The sequence below is a fragment of the Phragmites australis genome, chromosome 10 (genome assembly GCF_958298935.1).
Source record: "Phragmites australis chromosome 10, lpPhrAust1.1, whole genome shotgun sequence".
Classification (NCBI taxonomy): Eukaryota; Viridiplantae; Streptophyta; class Magnoliopsida; order Poales; family Poaceae; genus Phragmites; species Phragmites australis.
Genome location: NC_084930.1, coordinates 7,737,074 through 7,761,687, shown reverse-complemented (window position 1 = coordinate 7,761,687; position 24,614 = coordinate 7,737,074). Strand labels below are relative to the sequence as shown.

At 45.8% G+C, this 24,614-nt stretch overlaps 1 protein-coding gene and 1 long non-coding RNA gene across 2 annotated transcripts; both read left to right on the top strand.

The window, feature by feature from the left end:
* The first annotated feature begins 6,406 nt into the window (after window positions 1-6,406).
* Window positions 6,407-11,184, top strand: LOC133883496 (uncharacterized). Its single transcript, XR_009902902.1, has 3 exons — window positions 6,407-6,621; window positions 10,168-10,337; window positions 10,427-11,184. It is a non-coding gene; the product is annotated as an uncharacterized LOC133883496 (long non-coding RNA).
* Window positions 11,185-15,202: 4,018 nt separating this feature from the next.
* On the top strand, window positions 15,203-24,555 carry LOC133883411 (4-coumarate--CoA ligase 4-like). The gene is made up of 6 exons (XM_062322734.1): window positions 15,203-15,995; window positions 16,111-16,464; window positions 17,200-17,398; window positions 23,520-23,733; window positions 23,822-23,924; window positions 24,183-24,555. The coding sequence occupies exons 1-6, from the start codon at window positions 15,354-15,356 to the stop codon at window positions 24,312-24,314; spliced, it is 1,644 nt and encodes a 547-aa protein (XP_062178718.1). The 5' UTR covers window positions 15,203-15,353; the 3' UTR covers window positions 24,315-24,555.
* Window positions 24,556-24,614: the final 59 nt, after the last annotated feature.

Below are 24,614 nucleotides of genomic sequence, written 5' to 3'. Positions count from 1 at the left end.
TATGGTTCATTGTGTGGCAATTCGAATTTGAAGTTCTCTCAATTCGAATCCTCATTATAAAGTCTTGTCAATTTCTAATTCAAATCCAATTGAATTATGCTACTTCAATTCAATTCAAATCATCTAAATCCGATCCAATTCAAATACTTTCCATTTTGATATTTTCGCAAGTTCTTTTCAATACAATCAATTCAAGTCATTTGTTTGAATCTTCATTCATCTCATCTCAATTCAAATACAAATTGAATTACACAATCCACTTCAAATTCAATATATTTAATTGAATTATCACAAATTCATTTGATTCAATTACATTCAAATTGAATCATTCTATTCCAAATTGAATCAATATTCATACACAAATATCCCTCTGTCCTCTCTAATCTCTCTCTCATCTCTCTCACCCACACAGCTCTAATCCTCTCCCATCCCTCTGTCCTCTCTGCGTGATCACCGACCAAGAGCAGCAGCCCATGCCCTGCTCTCTCCTGCCCATCCTCCTCTCCTATGATCTTCACACCCGAGCTGGCAAAACCAATTGGCCAATTGCCCTCCTCAAGCTTCATCTGTAAGCCACCGAGCAGTATACATACACCACACAAGCATTCACAGACATGCATACATACACACGGGCATACACACAGATCATAAGCCGGCATCTGTTGCTCCTTCGCGCCGCTGCCAAAGCTGCGGGGCCGCTCGCCACCCTGCGCCACCGGACTGAGCACCACCAGTGGTGCTACTGTCGCCGTCCTGAGCCCGCGCGCTCCTCTGCTGTCGTCGTGAGCACCGGCCATCCTAGGTGAGCCCATCTCCCTCTGCTCCTCCTTCCGTGCCACGCCGTCACCTGCCACCAGGCCGCCGCTTCGCCCTTCCCTCGGTGCACCGCTGCTTGGCCAAGGCCGCTACGCCGATTAGGCTGGCCCGGCCAGCTGGCTCGCACCGTCCCCTTGTGCCGCTGCTCCACTGCGCCTCCCACGCGCCGTGCCGCCGTGCGCACCCCTGCTGCTGTGCAGCCGCGCCGCAGCTGGTCAGCGCGCCGCCCGTCCGCACCCGTGTGCACCGCGCCGATGCGCCGTCCCGGCCGCCGTCGGCACCGCCGCTCCACCTCCCGCCTGGCTCTAAGCCGTGGCCGAGCCTCCTTCTTCTCCGGCCTCCCACCTGCGAGCCTTCTCCATCTCCCCGCCGCGCCGGCCCGCATGTCCTCCGAGCCGCCGCCCTCTGCGCCCGGCCGTGAAGCCCGACCACCCTGTTTGTTGCTCCGCCGTAGCTCTCTCTCCCCCCAAGCTCCGGGTCCTCCCCCCTCTCCGGCGCCACCATCTCCACCGACGCGTGGCGTCACTCCGCCGCTTCCCGGGTCGAGAACCCCCGCCGCCCCTCTCTCTCTCATTTCTCCAGTCCCCATCTCCCTTTCTCTCTCTGTGCCGCGCACACGGGAGGGCCTTATCCCTTCATTCCCCCCTGCCGAGTGGGCCCACATGCCGGTCCACCCGAGCCGGTCCATGGTGGACCAGCCACCTAAGCCGGCCCCGGTCCACAAAAGCCGCGAACTAAGTCCACAAGTCTGGTGCACCGTGAACTCCCACACAAGATCTCCTTCGGTTCACAGCCTCGTGGATCGAGTTCACGAAACAGTACTCCTTTTTAATTTCCAGGATTTTTCCTTTTTTTTGGGTAAATCTTCCGATAGCCATATCTCCTCCAATTCAACTCCGATTTCGGCGATTCTTTCTCCAATTTTCCTCTAAAATCATAATCTATCTTCATGCCAAATCTTGTAATTTTTAGAGTTTGTTTAATATTCTCTCTCGGTATTTAATTCTTGTCGTAGTATTTAACTTAGATTTAGATCTCGTCTTTTAATAGATAAAGTTGAAGTTAAATAGTTCGATAATGATGTTTAGGTTGTAATAGTAGATTAGTCACTTATGATAACCTAGCTTAAGCAGGTTAATCCCTTTTATTAATAAGAATAACTAAATGTTGTTTTAATTAAGTATTTAAGAATAAATCGATATTTCATGTGACATTTCATGCCTTAAGCTATAGGATTAATCTTAGTATACTTAATGATAAGTTAACCAGTGTAGCGGTTAAATAAATAAATACATGTTAATAGAATATAATAGAATAAATTACACGTTAATAGTTAATTAATTGAATAACCTTTAGATAATTAATTAATTAGATTCAAAGAATAGATTAACCTAATTAATTAATTGCATGTATGCTTTTATGATAGCAATAAAATATAACTTAATTAGTGTGGCAATTAAGCAACCCTAGGTAATTAAGTTTAATAGCTAAATAACCATATTTAGTGCTATAGATTAGAATATTTAATCTCCACACTTAAGCACAGATAATCGTCTAGAGTTATACTTATATATATATGTATACATGCTCATATATTTATAGACATTAGTATTACACATATATTCATGTCTGTACACATACACTCACCTACACATAGAATCTCTAGCTGTCGCCTTCCGACAGTTAATCTAATAAGAGTTCACCTAGTTAATCGTGATTGTTCAGGTTTTCTCTTAAGTTGATAAAACAACTAGGTTAATAGCCTAGCCTAGCTTCGCTAGATGATCCCGTTATTCTCTGTGTATTAGCTTCGTGTTGCTTAGAGTTATCGATTGTCTTCCGCTAGGTTTAGCTTTCATCGTTTTCTCCGTCGTTCTTCTTCCGCTTTGATATTTCAATTGGTTTTGTTCTGGTATTCATTTGCTTAGTCGTTGTGCGCTTTTGTCGTTAATCTGCATAGGCTCAAAGTCTTGGTTCTAAGCAAGAGTGTAAGGAAGGAACTGAAGGCGAGGCCTGACGATGAAGAAGAACCCCGGGGAACTCAAGAGACAAGATCAATCTTGAATTGACCCTTCAAGAAGGCAAGCCCTATCTCCTTGATCATATTGAACCTATGTTTTCAAATAATATACATGATCAACTAAAACAGGACTTATTATCGCATGTACTATATATTGCGTTTTCCTTTCAAACTACTTGTAGTAGTTAATCCTATCAACACTGTCATGCCTTATATGTCATCATCCAGAATACATATCACCCTAAGAATACATGTTGTTAAATATATTAACAATAAACGACGCCTTGATATCTAGCATGCTTAGGATGGAATATGTCTCCTCGGAGACGTCGCTTTTACAACACTTCTCTTCGGAGGCAAGATTTACTATTATCAATGATAACTCATATACCATGCTTCTTGATGGTTGTGAATTCCGTGATGGTCGGGAAATCCTTGATGTCATGTGGGACATGGAAGGTGATGTGTAAAAATAGGTGAAAACTGTTTTGGCGAGGGCAGGTAGAGTAGTCCTCTGGGGAGGGTGCTCTTAGGGGCGTGAGGTATCGTGGGGGTACTCATTGCCGGAAGATACCTGCCCTGGTCGCTTAAGGACCGAGTCAATGCGCTGTCATGCTTAGCCACCCCATGCAACCATGCGTCTTGTATGGGAAGGACTTAACTTTTCTTTCACCAGACTGAGTTGGGCATAATACCAGGAGGCTGAGAGCAGCGCTTGAGCCAAGTTACCAGTTGTCCTGATGTTTGGAGGTTGCTAGCCGGCTTAGGCTTAAAAATGGGACTGGCCTTCGGAACATGGCATCTGGTACTTGATGGATCACGTGGAAAAGCCCGGCAGGAAAGGTGTTATAGAGGGTCTCGGTATGATTCGCTCCTCCGCTAGCTACGGTGGAGGCTGAGCATATCGTGTGGGTAAAGTTGTACAACCTCTGCAGAGTGTAAACCTATTCGAATAGCCGTGTCCACGGTTATGAACATGCGACAGCAATAACCGTTTTGACTAGACTCTGGGTGCGTGAGTTTTGATGAGTGAGTGTGTGGACTAGATGTCCGTGTGATGTGGTTCCTGGCTCGATCCGTCAGAAGCTGTGTGATACTAGAGGTACACCAGATGTGATAAAAGGGACTGCGGAGTGAGGTATAGCCCCTCCCAGGACTGAAAACCCCCCATATACAACTTGTTACCCTAGTTTTGGTTTTAAAACTATTTCGACAGCTTTGCTATCAGGTCACCTTCTAACACGTTGGGGACTTGAGGTGATACTCAGTACCAACAGAAGATGCCTGAACCGTTTTGGTTTTAAAACCGTTTGACAACTTTGTTACCAGGTCACCTTCTAATATGTTGGGGACTTGAGGTGATACTCAGTACCAACAGAAGATGCCTGAACCGTTTTGGTTTTAAAACCGTTTGACAACTTTGTTACCAGGTCACCTTGTAATACGTTGGGGACTTGAGGTGATACTCAGTACCAACAGAAGATACCTGCAGTTGTTTTCAAAAGCTTTGTTACATTTATTCAAAGGGTTAACATTGGAGAATATAACTGGGTACCTGCATAAAACCTGCTTTACGCTTAAAACTATGCCATAAAGCCTTATCCTTGAAATATCCATTATGCATCTATCAACTATCAACCCTTTAAAATAGTATAGGACTTGTTGAGTACCTTTCGTACTCAGTCTTGTTGTTTTCAGATTGTTGAGTTGGAGATCAACCTCAACCCAGATGAAGTCGAAGAGAAGAAGTCTAAGATCGCGTCCGCACCCGAGTTGCCTGTGGCATTGGGTTGCATCGTCGTTTCGCTCCGCTGCGCTGTAGGCTCTTCTGCCTGGCTGGTCTACTGTGGATTCTTCTCCACCAGACCATCTTTTCTCTTTTCAGGTATTTATTTTACTTATTTGTATTCAAAGTATGTATTTGATATCATTCTATTGAATTCTGTGCGTATCAGCTACTTGATCCAGGGACTGACACAGGAGGCATAGGGGAACCCGGGTTCGAGGTCCTAACAACGACGGTGGTGTGGGCTCTAGCAGGGTAAAGGTGGGCCCGACAGGGCACGACACGGGCAAGGGCACTGCTGGTGCTAAGGCAATTGCGAGTGATTTAGATTTTTATGTTTTTGTTGCAATTGTGAGTTAACGCATGGATCTAGATTTTAATGTTGTAGTTCAAACACCCATGTTATAGATCACCCAAGGGTGTTAATATGCTATATTCTCTTGTTAATAGAGTTTATTAAATATGGATGTAGATGTTTTCGTTGTAATATATGGACACTTAGCTAGTGTTATGTTTTGTATGTGTGTTTGGTGATTACGATTCATAACAGCTCAGCGTTGACACGACCACAGCTCATGACCCACTACCCATGTGGCCACGCATAGCGGCCTAAGCACCCTCGAGGCATGAGTGACGATTGCGTGCGTGAGTGCGTTGATTCCTGAGAGGTTGAGACCATGTGTGTGACTGTGTGAAAATCGCGTTTCTGAGATAGAGGACGGCGACGGCGCGGGCGTGAACAAGGTAGGGGTCGCGGTGGCAAGGTGTGGCGTGAGCGCGGGCTTAAGCTTGAAGGGCAGCGTCAGTAGCGATGACATGAGCTCAAGCTAGGCAGGGCGCGACTGCCGCATAGGTATGAGCAAGGCTGGCTAAATGTGGCTATGTACGTGGACACGAACGCGATACATTGAAGTTGAAAATTTTAGACCCAACATTGTATGGTGGAGATGATATGAGAGTCCACCGCAACCATTTTAGGTGACTGACTTTAGTGTACAAACACGGGCTTCTCCACTCTTATTCTATAAAGCTCGACACCCAAAGCTTTTGCAAGTTAATAAAAAAGACCTGGAATTGACCGAAACTACAATAAAAGAATTACGACAGCGGTGGTGCGATGGTGGCACCACTGGCCACATGAAGAAAAGCTAGAAGTTGGCGAGGTAGGTAGAGCATTGGAATGGTGATGTAACCGGCTTGCTGGATGAGAGTTGGGTTAGCCAAATGGAGCGGCGAGCTTCTGAGGACAACTTAAGTTTTCCACTTACACAATGAACTAAACAGATCAACATTGTTTGAACAATATTCCGCATCAGAGGACAAAAAACAGACCTCTAGATCTATATCATTGAAAAATAATATGAGTAACCTGCATAGATCAAGAATAACAAGCCCTAAAAAGCCATCATTTGGCAAAAAAATTGCCTAGAAAAACCATACGAGAAGACGAGGGGATGGTGAAGTGTCTCGATGGCAAGACTGGTTAACAGAAGCGTTGTTTTGTGCTGAGAGAAGAGAAGAGCAGGGGAGCATATATGGTGGAATCACCATAACTATTGAAAATCCGCGAATTCTATATCTAGCTATTGGATGGTGGTCCAAGAGTTAAGATGTAGTTATATCCTTTCCACAAGATATATTTTATAATAAAAAATATATAATTTTATAATATAATCTGTAGAATCAAATCGTATCCGACCATCTTAAATCAAATAACGCCTTTTGTAAAGATAGACAATCCCATCCCCAACTCCCTCCCACTCGTTCAAAATTTTCCCCAAATTCCCCATTCCTTCGTCACCTCCGACGAGCAAAATGCGCCCTAATGCCCCGTTCGTTTCTCACCTCAAACAGGAGATTCGGCTAGCTTACATCCAATGGCACATTTAGACCGCCTCGGAAGTGTTCCTCTGTGCTAATCAGCGTGCATTTTAAGCTAGGGTTTGGGGCGTCAGGAGTCAGGACGGAGGCAATGGAGTCGATTTGCGCCGCGATAAAGGTGCACTCTTGTTTGAACTTCGTCTGTTTCCGCCAAATCTGTGCATAGGATTAGTCATTGATCTGTAAGCAGTAGCATATAGCACCTATTAACTTCAGTTCTTACTTTGCTTCGCAAGTTACATGGTTCAACTCACACTTCAGGATGAGCTGTCATTTCGTTGCTGCTACTTGCTAGCTCCACCTCATATGTATCGCTAATAGTGGTTCAATTTTTCAATGAAGGATAGTGTTATTTTTTTTGCTTGAACATATAGTGTTGTTTGTTTACCTTCTTCCATGGAAAAATATGATTTACGCAGTGCATGATCATCTACAATGCATCATGCAAAATCATCATTGTGCACGTGTATGGTTACAGAAAAAAAGGGACTTGGCTCTGATTTGTCTCATTGCGTTGAAAAATTAGATATTATACTAGAAAAAACACGCGGTGTTGCTGCGCTTCCTTTTTTTTTTCCTCTTTTTGAGGGGGCCGTGGTTTAACCCGTTAGTGAGAACTAGATCAATAAAATATATCACTGAGAATAGCGATGTCTTAACTGGTCTAATACTGATTTGATCCTTAAAACTTGATATTACTGTCATATTATTACTTATAACGTTGATTATTGCACACAGTGGTACGAAATCCAAAATTTACATCATTGCTAGAGGTGTAAGGAATCTTACCTCTGGCTATAGTATACTCCCTCCGATTGCAAATGTAGGTTGTTTTAGATTTGTGCACAAAGATTAAGAAAGTAGATCAAATAACCTTGTTGCTCTTTTATTTATTCTGCATTGGAAAAGATAACTCATTCATTTGTGAGAGTGGTAGTATTTATTAAACAAGGGTAAGAAGGGAACAAAAGAGAAAAAAGTGAGTAAAAGTTCAAGAATGACTTATATTTAGAGAATAGTTGAGGAGGCTAAAACGACCTACATTTGCAATCAGAGGGAGTATTATATTATCTCGTTATTTTTTGTTACAGTAAAACTTTCGTATGAGGGTCCAAATTTTGCATCATATGTATGTTGTGGTTAGACCAGCATGTTCCAATCTCATTGAAGAACCATCAAATATATGATAAATAATGTGTGAGATAAATATATGTTGTACAAATAGTAACTAAGATACATGATCCATAGAAAAAAGTACACCGCTGTAGTATGTTCAATTATTTGTACATTTGCATTTATTGAACCATAGAAAATGACATTTGTTGTAAATGTTGTTGGTAGTTGGTTCAATGGTGTGAAATTGCACATGTCAATTGTCATCTCGTTCCGTTATATGGACACCAACCTATTATTTCAAAAGGATGTGTTTTTTCAATAATTAATCACCTCTAGTAATTTGAAGTGAATACTCTGAAGTTTAGCCTGTCTGTAGTGAATCATACGCGTATACACTATTATTTATTGTATTATAAATTATATAGAAACTGAGTTAGGTATTTTAGTTGGACACAGTGGTTGCACAAATTTTATTATAATATTTCGTGTAATTGAAACCCGCGCTTAGCGTACAAGATAGCACACTGTTACTATGCCGTTGTGTTGCAATTCCTTAGCACATTTGCATGAGGATTGGTCAAGTCAGCTTATTTTGTATTGTACCAGTACATGGTGTAGTGTCTAGGGTAGGAGAGCCATAGAATTTGTTTGGAACATCTGATTAGATGTGATGATTTCCGAAAAAAGATGTAATGATGTGGGTTAGGGTTTCGTCCCCCTTCTTCCGGCCCACTACCATTGCCTCTGACCCACCGCCATATGATGTTTTAGAGGTGCCGGTGGCTGGCGCCATCGAGGAGCACCGGCGGGTACATATTAGATTTTAATATGTATAGATTTGGGTCTGGTTCGTGCCAGTCATGTGGGTCCGGTCTGTTCATTGTCACGTGGTTTAAACAAGTGTGAAGAATGCTTTAGTTCATTTAAGACATCTCTTTGTAACAATGTTGTTATTCCGTGGTTCATAAACAACGTTGTCACAAATTTCGTTTAAATATTCAGCTTCTGTAGGTGCAACATGCCAACTAATATTTTCCCTGTGTGGGGTACACATAGAGAAGGCCTAGAAAAATGGTTTCACATTTTATGATTTTTATTTATTTTTGTAGAAATTAAACAAGTTTAAAAGGCTTAAACGAGATTAACAAGGAAATAGTGCTTAACAAGTGTTTCATGTGTGAAAATGCATTTTACTGTACAAAGCATGATAAAAGAGGACTAAAAAATAGGATTCACTAATTTTGGACATCCCTTTATTTAATTATGTATTTATCAAGATTAACACATTCATTTAATCATAAGAAAAACGGTAACTATTTCATGCATGTACATAATTGTAACGTCTAGATAACAGTATTAGAAATCTAACAAAATTGGTTTCACATTTTTCTGAGCTATAGATAATTTTCTATGCATTTTATATCATTTCAGCCGATTTATCAATACAACATTAAATCCCTCCGGCATTTTCTGGTTTTTCCTAAACAAATTTAGCCCAAAATACTTTTTACACCCGGATCTACATAGCCACTCTCTGGATCTGTGGGGCCTGACTCACTGGACGTCTGGACTGGGTCAACATTTTGACTTCGGCCAAAATTGAACCTGAGGAGGGGGGCGGCGTTGACCGGATCACCGGTGATGATTGGCGGCAGGGCTCGGCCGAGGAAGAGCACCAGGAGCATCAGCATGGTGTGATGAACTGGTTTGAGGCCTCGGCGGCGCCATGCAGCGAGGGAGCATGGCCGGCGGCGAGCCATGGCGGGCGGCGGCGGTCGGTTCCCGCGGCGGCGTGAGGAAGCGAGGGGAAAGGGGAAGGGGAGGCACGCACAAGGCTAAGTGGAGCACCTCTATTTCCTTGTTTCCCACCTCTGACCTTCCGCTATGACCAGTCCACTAAGTCAGGTATCTCTGAAAAGTCAGAGGCAGAGCTCACCTTGGGCTTGGAGTGGAGGGGAGATGTCGGCGACCAGGAGATCGACGGCGGGGTCAGTGGAGGTCCAAGTTGGCGGCGGGGAATAAGCAGCGCGGCTCCGGTCTCGGGCGAAGGAGGTGGTGAAGCTCGGGGAGTCGATGGAGGAGCTCACGGCGCAGCCTCTTGAAGCTCTAGGGCGGCAGGGGGAGGTCGGGCGTGTCGGGCGGCGGCGCTGAGAGGGGAAAAGGAAAGGGGAGCGGGAGGTGGGCGACGGGGCTAACGCTTCTTGAAGCAGTCGTCGAGTTCGCTTGTCCGTTCGCGGTGCCCAGCTGCTGTACTACCTCATCATCGGACCGTTCTGTTACGATCGGACGGTTCTTCTTCATCAGCCAATCAGAGGCCGAGAAACCCGTCACGGTTTAGATATGTAAAGATTTTCTGTCATGAACTCATGTGTTCAGCTTGATCTTCTAATTTAAAGCATAGAACATCTTTACAAGTTTTTGGCGCTCAAATATAATCTCTTGAGGACTGGAAAATGTTGGATCCAAACAGTATGCATTGCACTGCTGAAAAGCAAACCTGCATGAACAGCTGCGACGTTGTCCTGCTTAACTTACCTACCTTTTGCAGGTTGGGAGCCATTTGCAGCTACAATGGAGGCCGCAGAGAGTGCCTGCTCTGTTGTGCCTATGGAAACCCATGCACTTGTTGATGCCTTTTCATCGGCAGAAGTGAGTTCTACTATGAACACATCAGATGGTTTCAGCACACCAGTTTAAAGTTGGAGCGCCCCGTTTTGTGTGAGTATCGCTACACAACTAGTTTGTTGCTTAATCTGGTAGGTTTTGTTTTGCAGTAGTATTTATGGATAATTTTTTTGTCCTATTAGGTTTCATCATGTACACCGGAATGTGATTTGGATGAAAAACCAGCCGTAGGGATGAAGTTTAATGACCTGGGGGCTGCAGAGCAGTTTTATAGAACATATGCAAAGATTTGCGTTTTTGATGTCCGAATAGGACATAGTAGAAAGTCTGGCGGTGTCGTGGTTTGGAAGAGGCTTTACTGCTCTAAGGAGGGCTACCAATCTAAGGAAGAGCAAGGTAAGCAAATTGTGGGTATCAGTAAACAGAAGCGTAACACAGAAATCAGAAGGTGTGGGTGTGAGGCACAGGTTACTTTCAAAAAGTGTGCAGATAACCAGTTCATTATCAGTAAGATTGAGGAAAAGCATGCACATGCACTTGCTTCACCCCACAAGAAACAATTTCTGAAGGGGAATAGAGAAGTTAGTGACCAGGCTAAGAATGCATTATTCACATGCCACAAGGCTAGCATTGGGACGTCAGATGCTTACCGTTTGCTCCGTGTTAGTGAAGGGGGTTTTGAGTTTGCAGGATGCACAAAGAAAGATATGGAAAATTATAACCGGGACCTAAGAAGGGCAATAAATTCAGCGGATGCAGAAATGTTTGTTGAGAATCTATATAGGAAGAAGGATGCAAACCCTGGTTTTTTCTTTGACTATGTCTTGCATGAGAAGAGGTTGGTGGCCGCATTTTGGGCTGATAGTACTTACAGGAAAAACTATGCACATTTTGGGGATGTTGTCTCTTTTGATTCAACATATAACACAAACCAGTATGACATGAGACTTGTGCCCTTCGCCGGGGTGAATTATCACAAGGCGTGTGTAATGTTTGGTGTTGCATTTATATCCAATGAAAAGGTAGAGTCGTATACATGGGTACTTGAGACCTTGAAACCAATGGGTGGAAATGCACCTAGGATTGTGATTACTGATGAGGATGCAAGCATGAAGGCTGCTATCCAGTTACTAGTTTTCCAAGAAACCATGCATCGGTTGTGCATGTGGCATACTATTATGAGAAAATTCCGGACAAGGCTGGTACTAGTTCTCTGTCCCATGATCCCCTTTTTTGCAAGCGCTTCAACAATTGTGTGTGGTGGTCCGAAACACCTCAGGAATATGAGGCAAAGTGGGCTTCTATTATTTCTGACTTTGGCTTGGAAAGCAATGTGGCTTGATTCAAAGTATCAAATTCGAGGGTCATGGATACCCGCATACTGCTGGGACGTTTACTTAGCTGGAATCATGAGAACCACCTCAAGGTCGGAGAGTGAAAATAATTTCTTCTGGCATTTCATTAACTACAAATATTCGTTTGTTGAGTTTTGGCTCAGGTTTGCCACTGCCATGAAGGAACAACGCCACCAGGAGTTGCTTGCTGACAATTCTAGCCTGCATTCAGATGCTAAGCTGAAAACATTTTGTGCTATTTTTCCCCCCCGAAAAGACGGCATAAGGCTTGCCGATTTTATTACAGAAGAAGTAAAGTTTGGGAAAGAGAAAAAAACAGAGACTCCAAGAACAAAACATGACGCAGGGAAAGCTACAAAGATGACCCCTAACAACGATGGGAGCCCCGCTCAGCAGCTAAAAACCAATCCCCTCACCACTCATAGAAACAAACTAGACACAAAAACCCACCCAGCACCAACCCACCACACTACGGAACAACCGTAAGAACTGCTTGATCTTCTTCAACCATCTGCGTGGAAACACCTATACCGCTTGATCACAACAAAATCAGGGACGCAGAGCCAAAAAACCAAGTAAGCTCTCATAATCTGCATCAACATAAGCAGTACCTGCAATTTTTCACAGTGCTTTCTTGTGGTGTCGTTGCCTATGAATTGCAAACTCGCCATGATGTGAAGCACATCTACCGAACTGGAGCAAGGGACGGCAAAAATAGTCTCTGGCTTCTCACGCAGGACCCTGGTCAGTCTGCGTGCCGAGCCAAGCCAGACAGAAGGTATCCAGCGAGGTAGCGAGGTCTACATCCACAAGTTCTTTTATGCATTTCAGAATGAAGTCCTTGCAGCCCGAGACCATTGCTTTGTCCAAAACACATTCCAGGAGGATATAAAATTAAAATTCTGAAAAAAAGAACATCAGTTTAAGTGATGAGTCGGCAAAAGTCAGAGAAGTCTTGATCAACAAACACATCAAACATACATGCTAGCTGTTCTTGCAAGTTGTTTGAGTCTATTGGGATTCCATGTCGTCATATAATCCGTGTGTTGGTAGGAGCAAAAATAAATGAGCTACCAGCCCATTTCGTGCCTAGAAGGTGGACCAAGTGGTGCAAAAGAGACTCTGTGTTTGATGGAGATAGCAATCTGTTGGAAGAGATGCCCACAAGTTCAATGGATTTGGAAATGCGGAAAATGGCATCAGCTGCACTGAGAGATATGGAAGAATCCATTCGGATCGCCAGACAAGGGACATCATGGAATTAGTGACGACAACTCAACAAGTCTAGCCAACCTCGTAGTTAATTCAAGACAAATGGCTCCACTAAACCAGCAAACAAGACAGCAAGAATCTGAGCCTTTCCTTGGTTGCAACATTCTATTGTATATAATCGAGCGATAATATAAGCTGTTATTCCACATATAAAAGCACAAATGTAAAACAATAAGAAGCAATTACACATGATCTTTGAAAGAGATAACAGCAGTTCAAAGTTACAATATTTGACATCATGTGAACAATAAGAACTGGACATGTTTTTTTCATGTAAAAGAGTGTCCTCAGGAAATGCAAGACAATTGGCTCCAAGACAAACAAATACCTGCCCTCTAATTGTTCTATTAAAAACATCATTGACTAGACAATTTACTAATTCTCAACTAGCTATTAGAACCTGGATAAAGTTCTCAGAAATCAAACAACATCATCCTAGACTATGTTGTTATACCGAATCAGAGCAAGCACATTTACTGAACAGAACTAGCAATATACTGCCGAGACTGAGATAAACAAAATGGACAGGAAGATTCAAAAGGAGCACTGATAATAGCAAACAAGCTAAATCAATTTCTATGTCCAGAATCAACTATAGTTAACAATCTCTGAACTAACAGCAACACGTTATCCAGTTATCAGAATAATAACTGATAGCCCCCTGGAAATTCAACACAAGATATATGTCTCGGTATAGAAATACAACAATGAGAAATTCAACACGAGATGTGACGAGAGGGAAGACGGAGATACAACGCCTCAACCGCACAGCCACTGCAAGTGCGGACGAGTCTCGACACACGTAGCTCCGAATAGCACCGACATAAGGGCTCCTCCACCCATTCCCTGTCAGCTCAGAATCACCAAGCAAAAGCCCGAGCTCCACTCGGCTCAAGCACAAGATGCGATTCCCAAAACCAAAAGAGAAAACCAGTGAGAATCAAGAGGATGAAGAATTTTTCCAATTTCACCCCACAGAAGAAGGAGACGGTCTACTTAATAGTTGCAGCCGTGCCGTCTAGCACCCCATGAGCCCCCGAAGGGATTCGGCATACGGTTACGCCGCTGCCACCGCCGAAACAGCCGTTGTTGCCTCTTTCGATGCTCTCTCCTTTTCCCCATAGCTGAACCAAGTCCCAGATCTTGTATGCATCATCGTATGGGCCTGGGCTCAACAAACAAATAGACCAACCAGTCCAGCAAGAAAAAAGACCCAAAATACATTAAAATTCATATTTTCCTCAACACATTCCTGCCCAAGTTGAGATCCTTCCACCATCCGATGGTCACGCAAACGGCAGACGCAAGAGATACAACGGTCACTTGACAGGGGTGGAAAACAACAAAACGAGGCAGCGAGGACCCACCGCTTGGGATCGAAGCCTGAGCGACTTTTAGTGTAAACAATCACCTGGCTAGGCAATGCTTATACACATCTTTTTCTTTCTTTGCAAAGCCTTCACTCTCCAGAATTTTCACATTTACTCACGCAACAAAGAGTGCACACGTTTAAGGCGGCAATGGAACTGCTGACTCAAGTCTGAACCACATCACACACCCTGCCCGTCTACGTCTCCGCGCCTGTTCTTTTCTGAAGCAGACGCGCACGCCGACGAAACCGGCAACATCACGCCCGACAGGCGAGGAGAAAGACGCACATCGATCCATCCACTCAGCTGATCTCACCCATCTAGACTAGGCATGAGCGTAAAACGATCTATAAATACATTTTAATTCAACTTGTACAACTAACTTTATAATATAAGGTGAAATTTATCTAATTAGTTAATTAAGTTAAATTAGAAGAGATTCATGATATCCATCTCACCCCTAATCTAGAGACGACGACTCTGCTCTTCTGCAAATACCCGGATCGGAAAACTGGTCTGATGAAAATTAAAAAAAATCCAAACCAACCCGCTGACATGGTATACATCGCAGTCAACTTACCTAACCATTGACTCACTCAGGCCGCCTCTTAACCAACCCCAAACAAAGCACCGCGTCAGGAACACCCACGAGTTACCGCCCCCATCACCACCGCGATCTCACCGATCAGCATATTAACCGTGGTCATACTCCTAATCTTATCGTATCCTCTAATTTTGCTACAACAATATCATAGGATAAATATTGTTATGACATTAGTCCTTCTAAACTGTTAAATCTGTAGCAGGCGTAACATATATCTACTACAGTAACTCTATGGACAATAAGAATAATAGCAGGATATTATGCACACAAACTCAGATTATCCTGTGACTTTGCTTCGCAACTTAACGTGGAGTATTCGTATCCGACCTTTCCCCCACCAACCCTTCCTCCCCGCCGCGCGACTATATTAACCGCTCCTCTCCCCAATTTCCTCCCTCCTCAGCTCAGGCGAGCAGCGGAGCTGAGCAGAGTCCCGAAATCCCGACCAGCATTTGCTCTTAAACCCCCGCGCCGCGCGGAGTCAATCGCTTCACGGGCGTCGAGGACGATGGGGTCCGTGCCGGAAGACGCGGCGGCGGCGGTTTTCCGCTCCAAGCTCCCCGCCATCGAGATCCCGCGCCACCTCTCCCTGCAGGCCTACTGCTTCGAGCGGCTGCCCGAGGTGGCCACCCGCCCCTGCATCATCGACGGGCAGACAGGGGCCGTCCACACCTACGCCGAGGTGGAGCGGCTGTCGCGGAAGGCCGCGGCGGCGCTGCGGGGCCTCGGGGTGGGGAAGGGCGACGTGGTGATGAACCTGCTCCGCAACTGCCCCGAGTTCGCCTTCGTCTTCCTCGGCGCCGCGCGGCTGGGCGCGGCCACCACCACGGCGAACCCGTTCTACACGCCGCACGAGATCCACCGCCAGGCGGCCGCAGCGGGCGCGCGGGTGATCGTCACCGAGGCGTGCGCCGTCGAGAAGGTGCGCGGGTTCTCAGCCGAGCGCGGCGTCCCCGTGGTCGCCGTCGACGGGGCCTTCGAGGGATGCCTCGAGCTCCGGGACCTGATGGAGGGGGCCGAGCCGCTCGCCGCTGACGAGGAGATCGATCCCGACGACGTCGTCGCGCTGCCGTACTCCTCCGGCACCACCGGGATGCCCAAGGGCGTAATGCTCACGCACCGCAGCCTCGTCACCAGCGTCGCTCAGCAGGTGAGCACAGCTCCCGCACCGTTCGCTCTTTCCAGTGGGACCGGCTCCCCTCGGGCTCACTTGTCAGCAGCACCACTACGAGGCAGCTGTCTGAATTTCTGATCGGTTTCTGCAGGTGGACGGGGAGAACCCGAACCTGTACTTCAGCAAGGAGGACGTGCTGCTGTGCGTGCTGCCGCTGTTCCACATCTACTCGCTCAACTCCGTGCTGCTCGCCGGCCTGCGCGCCGGGTCGGCCATCGTGATCATGCGCAAGTTCGACATCGGCGCGCTGGTGGACCTGGTCTGCGCGCACGGCGTCACCGTCGCGCCCTTCGTGCCGCCCATCGTCGTGGAGATCGCCAAGAGCCCCCGCGTGGCCGCCGCCGACCTCGCGTCCATCCGCATGGTCATGTCAGGCGCCGCGCCCATGGGGAAGGACCTCCAGGACGCGTTCATGGCCAAGATCCCCAACGCCGTGCTCGGCCAGGTTCGTGTCACTCACACCCCGCCCATCCCCACCCTAATCATGCACCCATTCAAATGATACTACTGCCGAACAAATGCCGCTTTCATGATTGAATGCACGTCCACAGTACTAGCAAGTATTAATGCGAGCGCAAATTTTATATTGAATCATGGGTTGATTCGGGCACTGACCTCAGACTCAGATGCGAGGAAAGAGTGGTTGTCAGGACTCCGGAGGGGATGCGTGTGTGATTGATTTGTGAATGGGCGCGCTATCGAAAAGGATCAATAGAGTAGGTGGGTGGTAGTGTTCGTGCTTTTGGCTTCTTTTGGCTGCGAACTGCGAAAGGCGGAGGGCCATTCGGGATTGGGCGTCGGGTTGCTTGTGCTGCATGTTAAGGCGACATCTCAACCACGGGAAGCGCCTTTACGCGTCGAGGTGCCTGTGCTCCGTTCGAGCTTCATGGAGGTGCAGGGTTAGTGTGGTGAAAGGTCGGAAGCACACGCCAACCCCATGATTTGGGTTGCCGTCTCCCGAAGAAAGCATTTGGATCAGCATCTCTTTCTTTCTTCCCTCCCAAATTATTGGTGGACAGGGCACACCACGGGTGCCGGTGCACCACCCCATGCTTGGAGTGTCGTTTTAGTTGCACAAAGGCAGATTCAATTTCATGGTGAAACTGTGAATGTGGTATGACTTGATCCCGGAGTGTAAAAGAGAATACTGGATCAATAAATCACTGCCCGTTTTCATCAGGGTTATGGGATGACCGAGGCTGGACCCGTGCTGGCCATGTGCCTGGCCTTCGCCAAGGAGCCGTTCGAGGTCAAGTCAGGGTCCTGCGGCACCGTGGTCAGGAACGCGGAGCTGAAGATCGTCGACCCCGACACCGGCGCGTCACTGGCCCGGAACCAGCCGGGGGAGATTTGCATCCGCGGGGAGCAAATCATGAAAGGTACCGCATAATCATCCCTCTCTTCCCTAGTACCTGTATTTTACTCCATGTTGACATGTTGAAGCTTGATGACAGTAAACAACCGGTTTTTGGGTCATTGGTAGGTAGTGTTTAGTTTAGGCCCCGTGGCTTTTGGGTTCAGGTTTGGTCGAGGTGACCTCGCGTCCTCGTGACAACATGGTGTCCCGCTCTGTGTTGCTTAACTGACGAGAGAAAAAGTTGTCACAACTAGCGATGTGCGCAACGGGACAGGCGTTGCTAGCGCTATGGTAGTCCACCAGCACGTAAACTATTTTGTCCTTGCTTTACGATCTGGCGTTCAGGCCTAGGTAGCATTAAAAAATATGTTTGCTTATTTGGTAGTACATGGGAATTTTGGTACTTGATTCGGTATGGATTCTGGAACAATTGGCCTTTTTATTCTATACGAATTGTTCCCTCTTATCAAAATATTTTCAGAAAAAGCTACAGATCTTGTAGGATTGTGCTCCTTTTCTGCCGGAACAGTTAGGAAATTAGCTAACAACGGAAATAACAGACTGATCTACCTAAATGATGCATAAGATCATAGACGACACTAGATGCACGATGTTTGTTAACGAGGTTCAGCCAAAACCTATATCCTCGGGGTATGACTACGGATGCTCCTCTCTAACTAGCAACACTGGTCGTTTCTCAGGGTTTCGGCAGCTGCCCTCTTGCGAACCTACCGCTATATCGTTATGGTTACAAACATCGGCTCTCCTCTTATATTTATGAGGAGGTTCGGTTACAACGATCCTACTAGGATTCTACCTAAAGTCAATACTAGGATTCTATCATATACCTCTAATACAACTACAAGCCCTATACGTAACCAACTCCGTATAATTATTCGACACATATCCAACAAACTCCACCTCAGCGAATAATCTGCCACCTTGAAACCGTCATACGTGAATCTCCATGTACACCGAACTTGAGTTGTCGCCTTTGCCGCTCAACGAGAGCTGCCTGATGAGTTTTACTCAAACTCACCGTCTTCCAGAGACACTCTATCCCTGCAACTTCAGACACCATGACTTCACATGCAACTGAGCATCTTTCTCTTCTATCAATATAGTCTCTTTGAGCGAAATTAGATTCCTCTTTAGTCTTGACACATGCCTAACTCCCCGAAGCACACAACTCCATTATAGATCTTAATTTTGATAGTACCTTACTCCAATAGCATGGTAGCCTGCGTCGTCATATAAGTAGATATAACCAGAATCACCAGACTTCATAAAGAAAAACAGCTCCATGTTGGACGTCACATGAAAAAACTAACTGAATCCGACATCCACGCTCCCAATTGACTGCTTCTTGATACTAAGAATTTCACTGCTGCTTTCCAAGTTACATATAGAAATTGCCACACTAGCACTGCTCTTTCATCTGACTGTTTAGGTTACGATTCTCCGACGTCTTACACCATAGCCTCCTGCAATTCTAGACCAACCAGATTACACCAGTTGCAAGTAGAGAACATCTCTACATCCTTCCAATTCAGCTCCTGATGTATCTTTACATCCATCGATCCACACTTCAGAAACCCCGTGCGCACAACTCGAATCGATCTACGCCCTTGCTAATTTGAAAACACGCAAGCCCTCTCTAGTGCCATCCTGCATCCTGAGCTCGCGTCACGTGTTGCCACTCCACAGAGAATAACCACCACCGGCCCTCATGCTCCTATGTCGTTGTTACCAGTCTCTTCATCTTTGCCACTGCGGTATGACTGGCCTGTCGCCGCTAGCCTGTCCGTCCTGCACCACGGTATGTTCACCTTCCAAGTGAACTGTCCGTCAACCTTTCCTGGACTGTTTGTCATGTGCTTGCAAACTGTCCAACAACCACTATTAAACTCTCATCAGTCGCTATGTGCACCACGACCAAACACCGTCGACAGCCCATGCTCATCAACGAGCATCGCAACACCGACCTGAGGTCTGGCCAACCGGTCGATTGCCTCTCCTCCTTTGCCCGTTGCAATATTTATCAGCGTTTTCGTGACATCTTATCATGCTCCAGCACCTGCGCATCTCGTATCTGCGACCTCCTGTCGCATTCCAACACCCGCGTATCCCGTGCATATCTGCACGACACACCTTGCCACTTGTATGTTGATCCATCCATGCCTAATCAGAACATCGGTCTCACCTCGTCGAACCAGACTATTTGCCCTCGCTGCGAATTTTCTGCCTGGATTCATCGCTGATCCCGTCAGTTGGCGTCGAATCTCCGTGGGCGAAGTCACCAATCGCAGAGTCTCCAACTCAAGCATGTACCTGCCGTCTGATCCTCCTACACCAACTGCCCAGCCACCTGGACCATGCACTCCCTCCAGGTTGCCTTGGCGCCAGCGTCCTCCGTCTGGGCCACGAACATAGCTCTAGCCGCACATGTAACATCAACCTTGGGCCAGCATGACATCACTGTGCCTAGCACCTCAACCCACGTCCACTTGGACCTGCTGGCCCCTTAGCCGAAGCACCTGCTGTCTCCTCAACCCTGCTAGACCTTTGTCCACATGCCAGCACAAGAGGCCGCCTAGGCCTTATATCCCTCTCTGGGCTGAACACTAGCAGCCGCTCCAAGCCCAGCCTCCTAAGCCACTAGGTTGTGCCACCCCTCTTGGGTCGCGCTCACGCGATGTGCTACGTTAGCCCACCGAGCCGCCTCACCTGCTGGCTGCCAGACCTAAACCCGCCACCCGTCAGTCCAGCTAGTTGCCACTCGATGGAAAAATCGCAACACGTGGTCTAGCCGCCCGACCGAACGGAGATCGACACACGAGACTTGTACGAGTCCTTTCGCCTGTGGTCTTCTCGATTCCCAGCCAAACACGACCGTCTAGACAATGAACTCGACCACACTGCCATCGAACCAAGCCATCACCAACATCATGTCATCGCGATCGCGATCGCTACCATCAACACCGTCGTGCCCAAGACGCTGGCCTCGCGAGGCCCACGACTTGCGACCACTCTCAAGCTGAAGCCCGCACGCTCGCAGCGCGCATCCGGCTCCCGCGACAACCGTCATGCCTGTTGTCAGCGCCACAAGCTAGCGCGCCTTCCAGTCGACTCTTATGCAAAGACATCCGCGCCATCCTTGACGACGACTTTCGACTAGAAAACCTAGCCGTTGACGACGCTTCCATAGACGCATGTGCACACCACGTGTCTGCGACACCTCCGCACTGCCATCCACGCTGCATTGTCCGTACGCCTGCATCGACCCACCGCGGCCGTACGCACCTCGCCTGCGCGCACCGGCAGCCGCCATGCTCCACCTTGCGTCGTGTCAGCCCGCACTGCCCGTCCGTTACATGACGCTTTGTAGAAGCATAATTCTCGCGCCTCTGCGTAATATTCTACGCAACGCTTCTAGATCCAATCCAACCATGGCTCTGATACCATTTGTTAGGAAATTAGCCAACAACGGAAATAACGGATTGATCTACCTAGATGATGCACACGATCACAGACGACACCAGATACACGATATTTGTTAATGAGGTCAGCTGAAACCTACATCCCTGGAGCATGACTACAGGTGTTCCTCCGCAACTAGCAACACCGACCGTTGCCCAGGGTTCCGATAGACTCGTTGCCCCCTGCGAACATGTCGTTGTGTCGTTATAGTTACAAACAACGACTCTCCTCTCATATTTATGAGAAGATCTGGTTATAACAATCCTATTAGGATTCTACCTAGAGTCCTACTAGGATTTCATCATATACTGCTAATACAAGTTCAAACCCTATACGTAACCAATTCCGTATAATTATTGAACATATATCCAACAGGAACAGTATTGAAGTGCTTCTGTTTGGTCTCAACCAAAAGAAGTGACTAATCTAAGTAGCAGGTAGTTGTACCAAAGCTTCTAACTTTCGCACATCAAATGTTCGAGTTAGGTGCATGTCCATTTAGATACTTTGGAGTCTACTTGAGCCAACCTAACCACCATAAGATACAGTCATACTGATAATTTTGTGTTACACGTCTTGTTAGCATTAACAATCATTCCGAATGGTCGTTGGCATCGAATTAGTCATGAAGGCGCATTGGTAACAAATCATCTCAGCTTGCCAAACAGCTCGTCACGACAACATGGTTAATTCTGGAGAAGAACCTGAGCCCCCAAAAATAGTTTTTGATATGTTCAGAGTTCAAGAAGCCATCTGTATCCCTACCGACAGCACATCTTGACTAGTGTATCATCGCCACATATACGTGTGAGTCGCTCAAAATCCTTGTGTTGGTCCATGGTTTCTCGGTCGAAGACAGCTTCGTCGATAAAGACATGCGCCACTTGTGCTTCCATGGATGTGCATGAATGCATGCAGAGAGCTAGCTGCCAGAAGTGAATAATTCAGACCAAGTCACCAAACCCTTGTATGGTTCTCACCTGCCTAGAGCTAAAATCCATTGACGTTTAGCGCGTGGATAGTCTGAGCACGCACGCCTGTTTGTGCCCTAGTCAAACTAGCTGCTTCTCCTGACTTTGGCATGTGCATCGTCCGAGATGAGGCGCTCAGGCAGGTCCTACCTCACGGCCCTCCTCCCTTCACTGCACGTGTTCGGGTTCAACCACCTGTTTGTTCACTAGCTTTCGGAGTTGAGAAGATGACAGGTTCCTTACTAGGCGCTACAACCAAACTGAACCGGGTTTTTCTTTCAGTATGGTACATTGCTTCTGCATCCAAAGAAAAAGACATCTTTCTCCATGCCCATTAAGCCACCATCAGCCTGTGAGTCTGTCCATCACGGGACCTACAAGTCCCCACTGCGACAAGGTTCGGTGATCCATCTTCTTAACTGAACGACAAAAGTTTGGGCATATGTCATATCTTTTGAAGTCCCACCAATCTGCTAGGACTTTATTGCAATTTTCTCTCTCTTTTCCCCCCTAATGACTCGATTGCAATCTATAAGTTGTAAGATTAAAAAAGGTATAGAATATGTAGATGTTCTCAGCACTTTTAAGTTTCACGTTCTCTGATCGTATGCAATAATATATACAATTCGATACAGAGCATGGGAGCTGGCATCCTCTAGATGGTCCATTTTTTATATCTTGTATTCATCAATGCAGCATGGCCATGTGGAAGCATTTTCCCAAGCACCATACGGAATTCTTAGTTTGCACCAGTTGGATGACCCAAAACAACTGGAGATTGTCCTAGTTTGATTCAAGCGTGACATATCTTTGCAAGCAATAGTCAGATATGGTGCAGTTTAAGATTTTCAGCAACACTTTTTTTAAGGAAAACTATTTTTCTGCGACATTTTTTGTAAAAAAAGAGAGTTTTTCAGCAACATAGCTGTAACTTGTAAGATGGGGCTTGACAGCTGGCTTTTTCAGAACCTTCTTTCGAAACAGATTTCAATCTGTAGTAGATGCAGTCTGGTTGAGTATCTCTTGGGTATTGAATTAGAGTGTGCATACACTGTGTCCATGGTAGCTGCAGGCTAGTTCTGTGGTCACTCATGTGCATATTACTTGATTGGAATCGTCCACAATTTCTGTCCTTTTCTTTCTCCTTCATTGCCCTTGTATATTGATGTAGTTCTTTTCAAAAGCATTTTGATATACCTCTCGTCCCTTCAGTAAATGAAAAATATCGCTCTGTACTTCCATTTTGCAACCACACAATATTTACATTCGAAAATAAAACTAAACCATAAAATATGTATGAGAGTTAGGATATGATCAATATGTTGCTTTCTGCAGTAGCTGTCTGCAGTCAACCTTAAGGGCTAAGACCTTATAGAAATATCCAAGATTTCTTGACAATATGTTTCTAATATGTAGTAAATGACAAGAAACTCTAGGTTTCAAGTTTAATTCATGGCAAGCTTTCACCACCTTAACTTATCTCTACCTAATTTTAAACCTGAAGTTGACTCCCGCTGCCATCTTATAGCATTTCTACCAAAAGTTGTTGACTCTTCACTTGTACTGTCTGGGTTTTTATCATATCGCTCACACGCATTTGCTTGCTTCAGTTATTACATTAAATTCTAAATGTGCATCATAATGTTTGAAGGTAGTAATTTTAGTGCAAATGGCTAAACCTTTGATCTGCAGGTTATCTGAATGATCCAGAGGCGACAAAGAACACCATCGATAAGGACGGATGGCTGCACACTGGGGACATTGGTTATGTTGACGATGACGATGAGATCTTCATTGTCGACAGGCTCAAGGAGATAATCAAATACAAGGGTTTCCAAGTACCTCCTGCAGAACTTGAGGCCCTTCTCATCACACATCCGGAAATTAAGGATGCTGCTGTTGTCTCGTAAGTTGGTTCACTTGCTTAAATCATCAAATTGCATCAGATCGACATGGTCCATGTCATCCTAGATTAAGGGGATTAATTGATGCAGGATGAAAGATGAACTTGCTGGTGAAGTCCCTGCTGCATTCATTGTACGGATTGAAGGTTCTGAGATCAACGAAAACGAGATCAAGCAGTTCGTTGCAAAGGAGGTAATACCAAATTTTCCCCTTTGCAGATACTAATATATGGTTTCACAGAAAAAATAACCAACAAAGTCGTTGCTTGGATATATCCATGCATGTCTAGAAACAGAACTTTTTTTTTAGAAGAAAAATAGAAGACTTCAAACTAAGGGTACATCATGTAAATAAAGAAAATTCTTGCATCACTTCATACTAAAAAAGGCAAAGTACTACTATCCAAATTTTCCAAAGTGTCCAAGACTTACATTTTGCACAATGTTACAGGTTGTGTTCTACAAGAGGATCAACAGAGTTTTCTTCACGGATTCCATCCCGAAGAATCCTTCCGGCAAGATCCTCAGGAAGGACCTGAGAGCACGACTTGCCGCGGGCATTCCTAGCGGTGACAGCGCATAGACCAAGAGCTAAGTCTGATATTGATACTATTCTTTATTCCAGTTTCCACACCCTTGTCAAAAATCATGTTATATTCTTCATGAGATGGCAATAATATATATAGAAAGGCCACGAGATCGATTCTTTTAGATGGGTAAGTCACACCTCGTTTGTTTCTCTGCCCGGCATGTGTACTTTATCATGTATAGATACCGTTTTTGACAACAAGGCTAATCATAATGTATACCATGTTTGAGTTAAATCTTTTCAGCAAGAGTCATCTCCAAGTCTGAGTGGTGTCTGCTCTCTGTTAAATCTAAA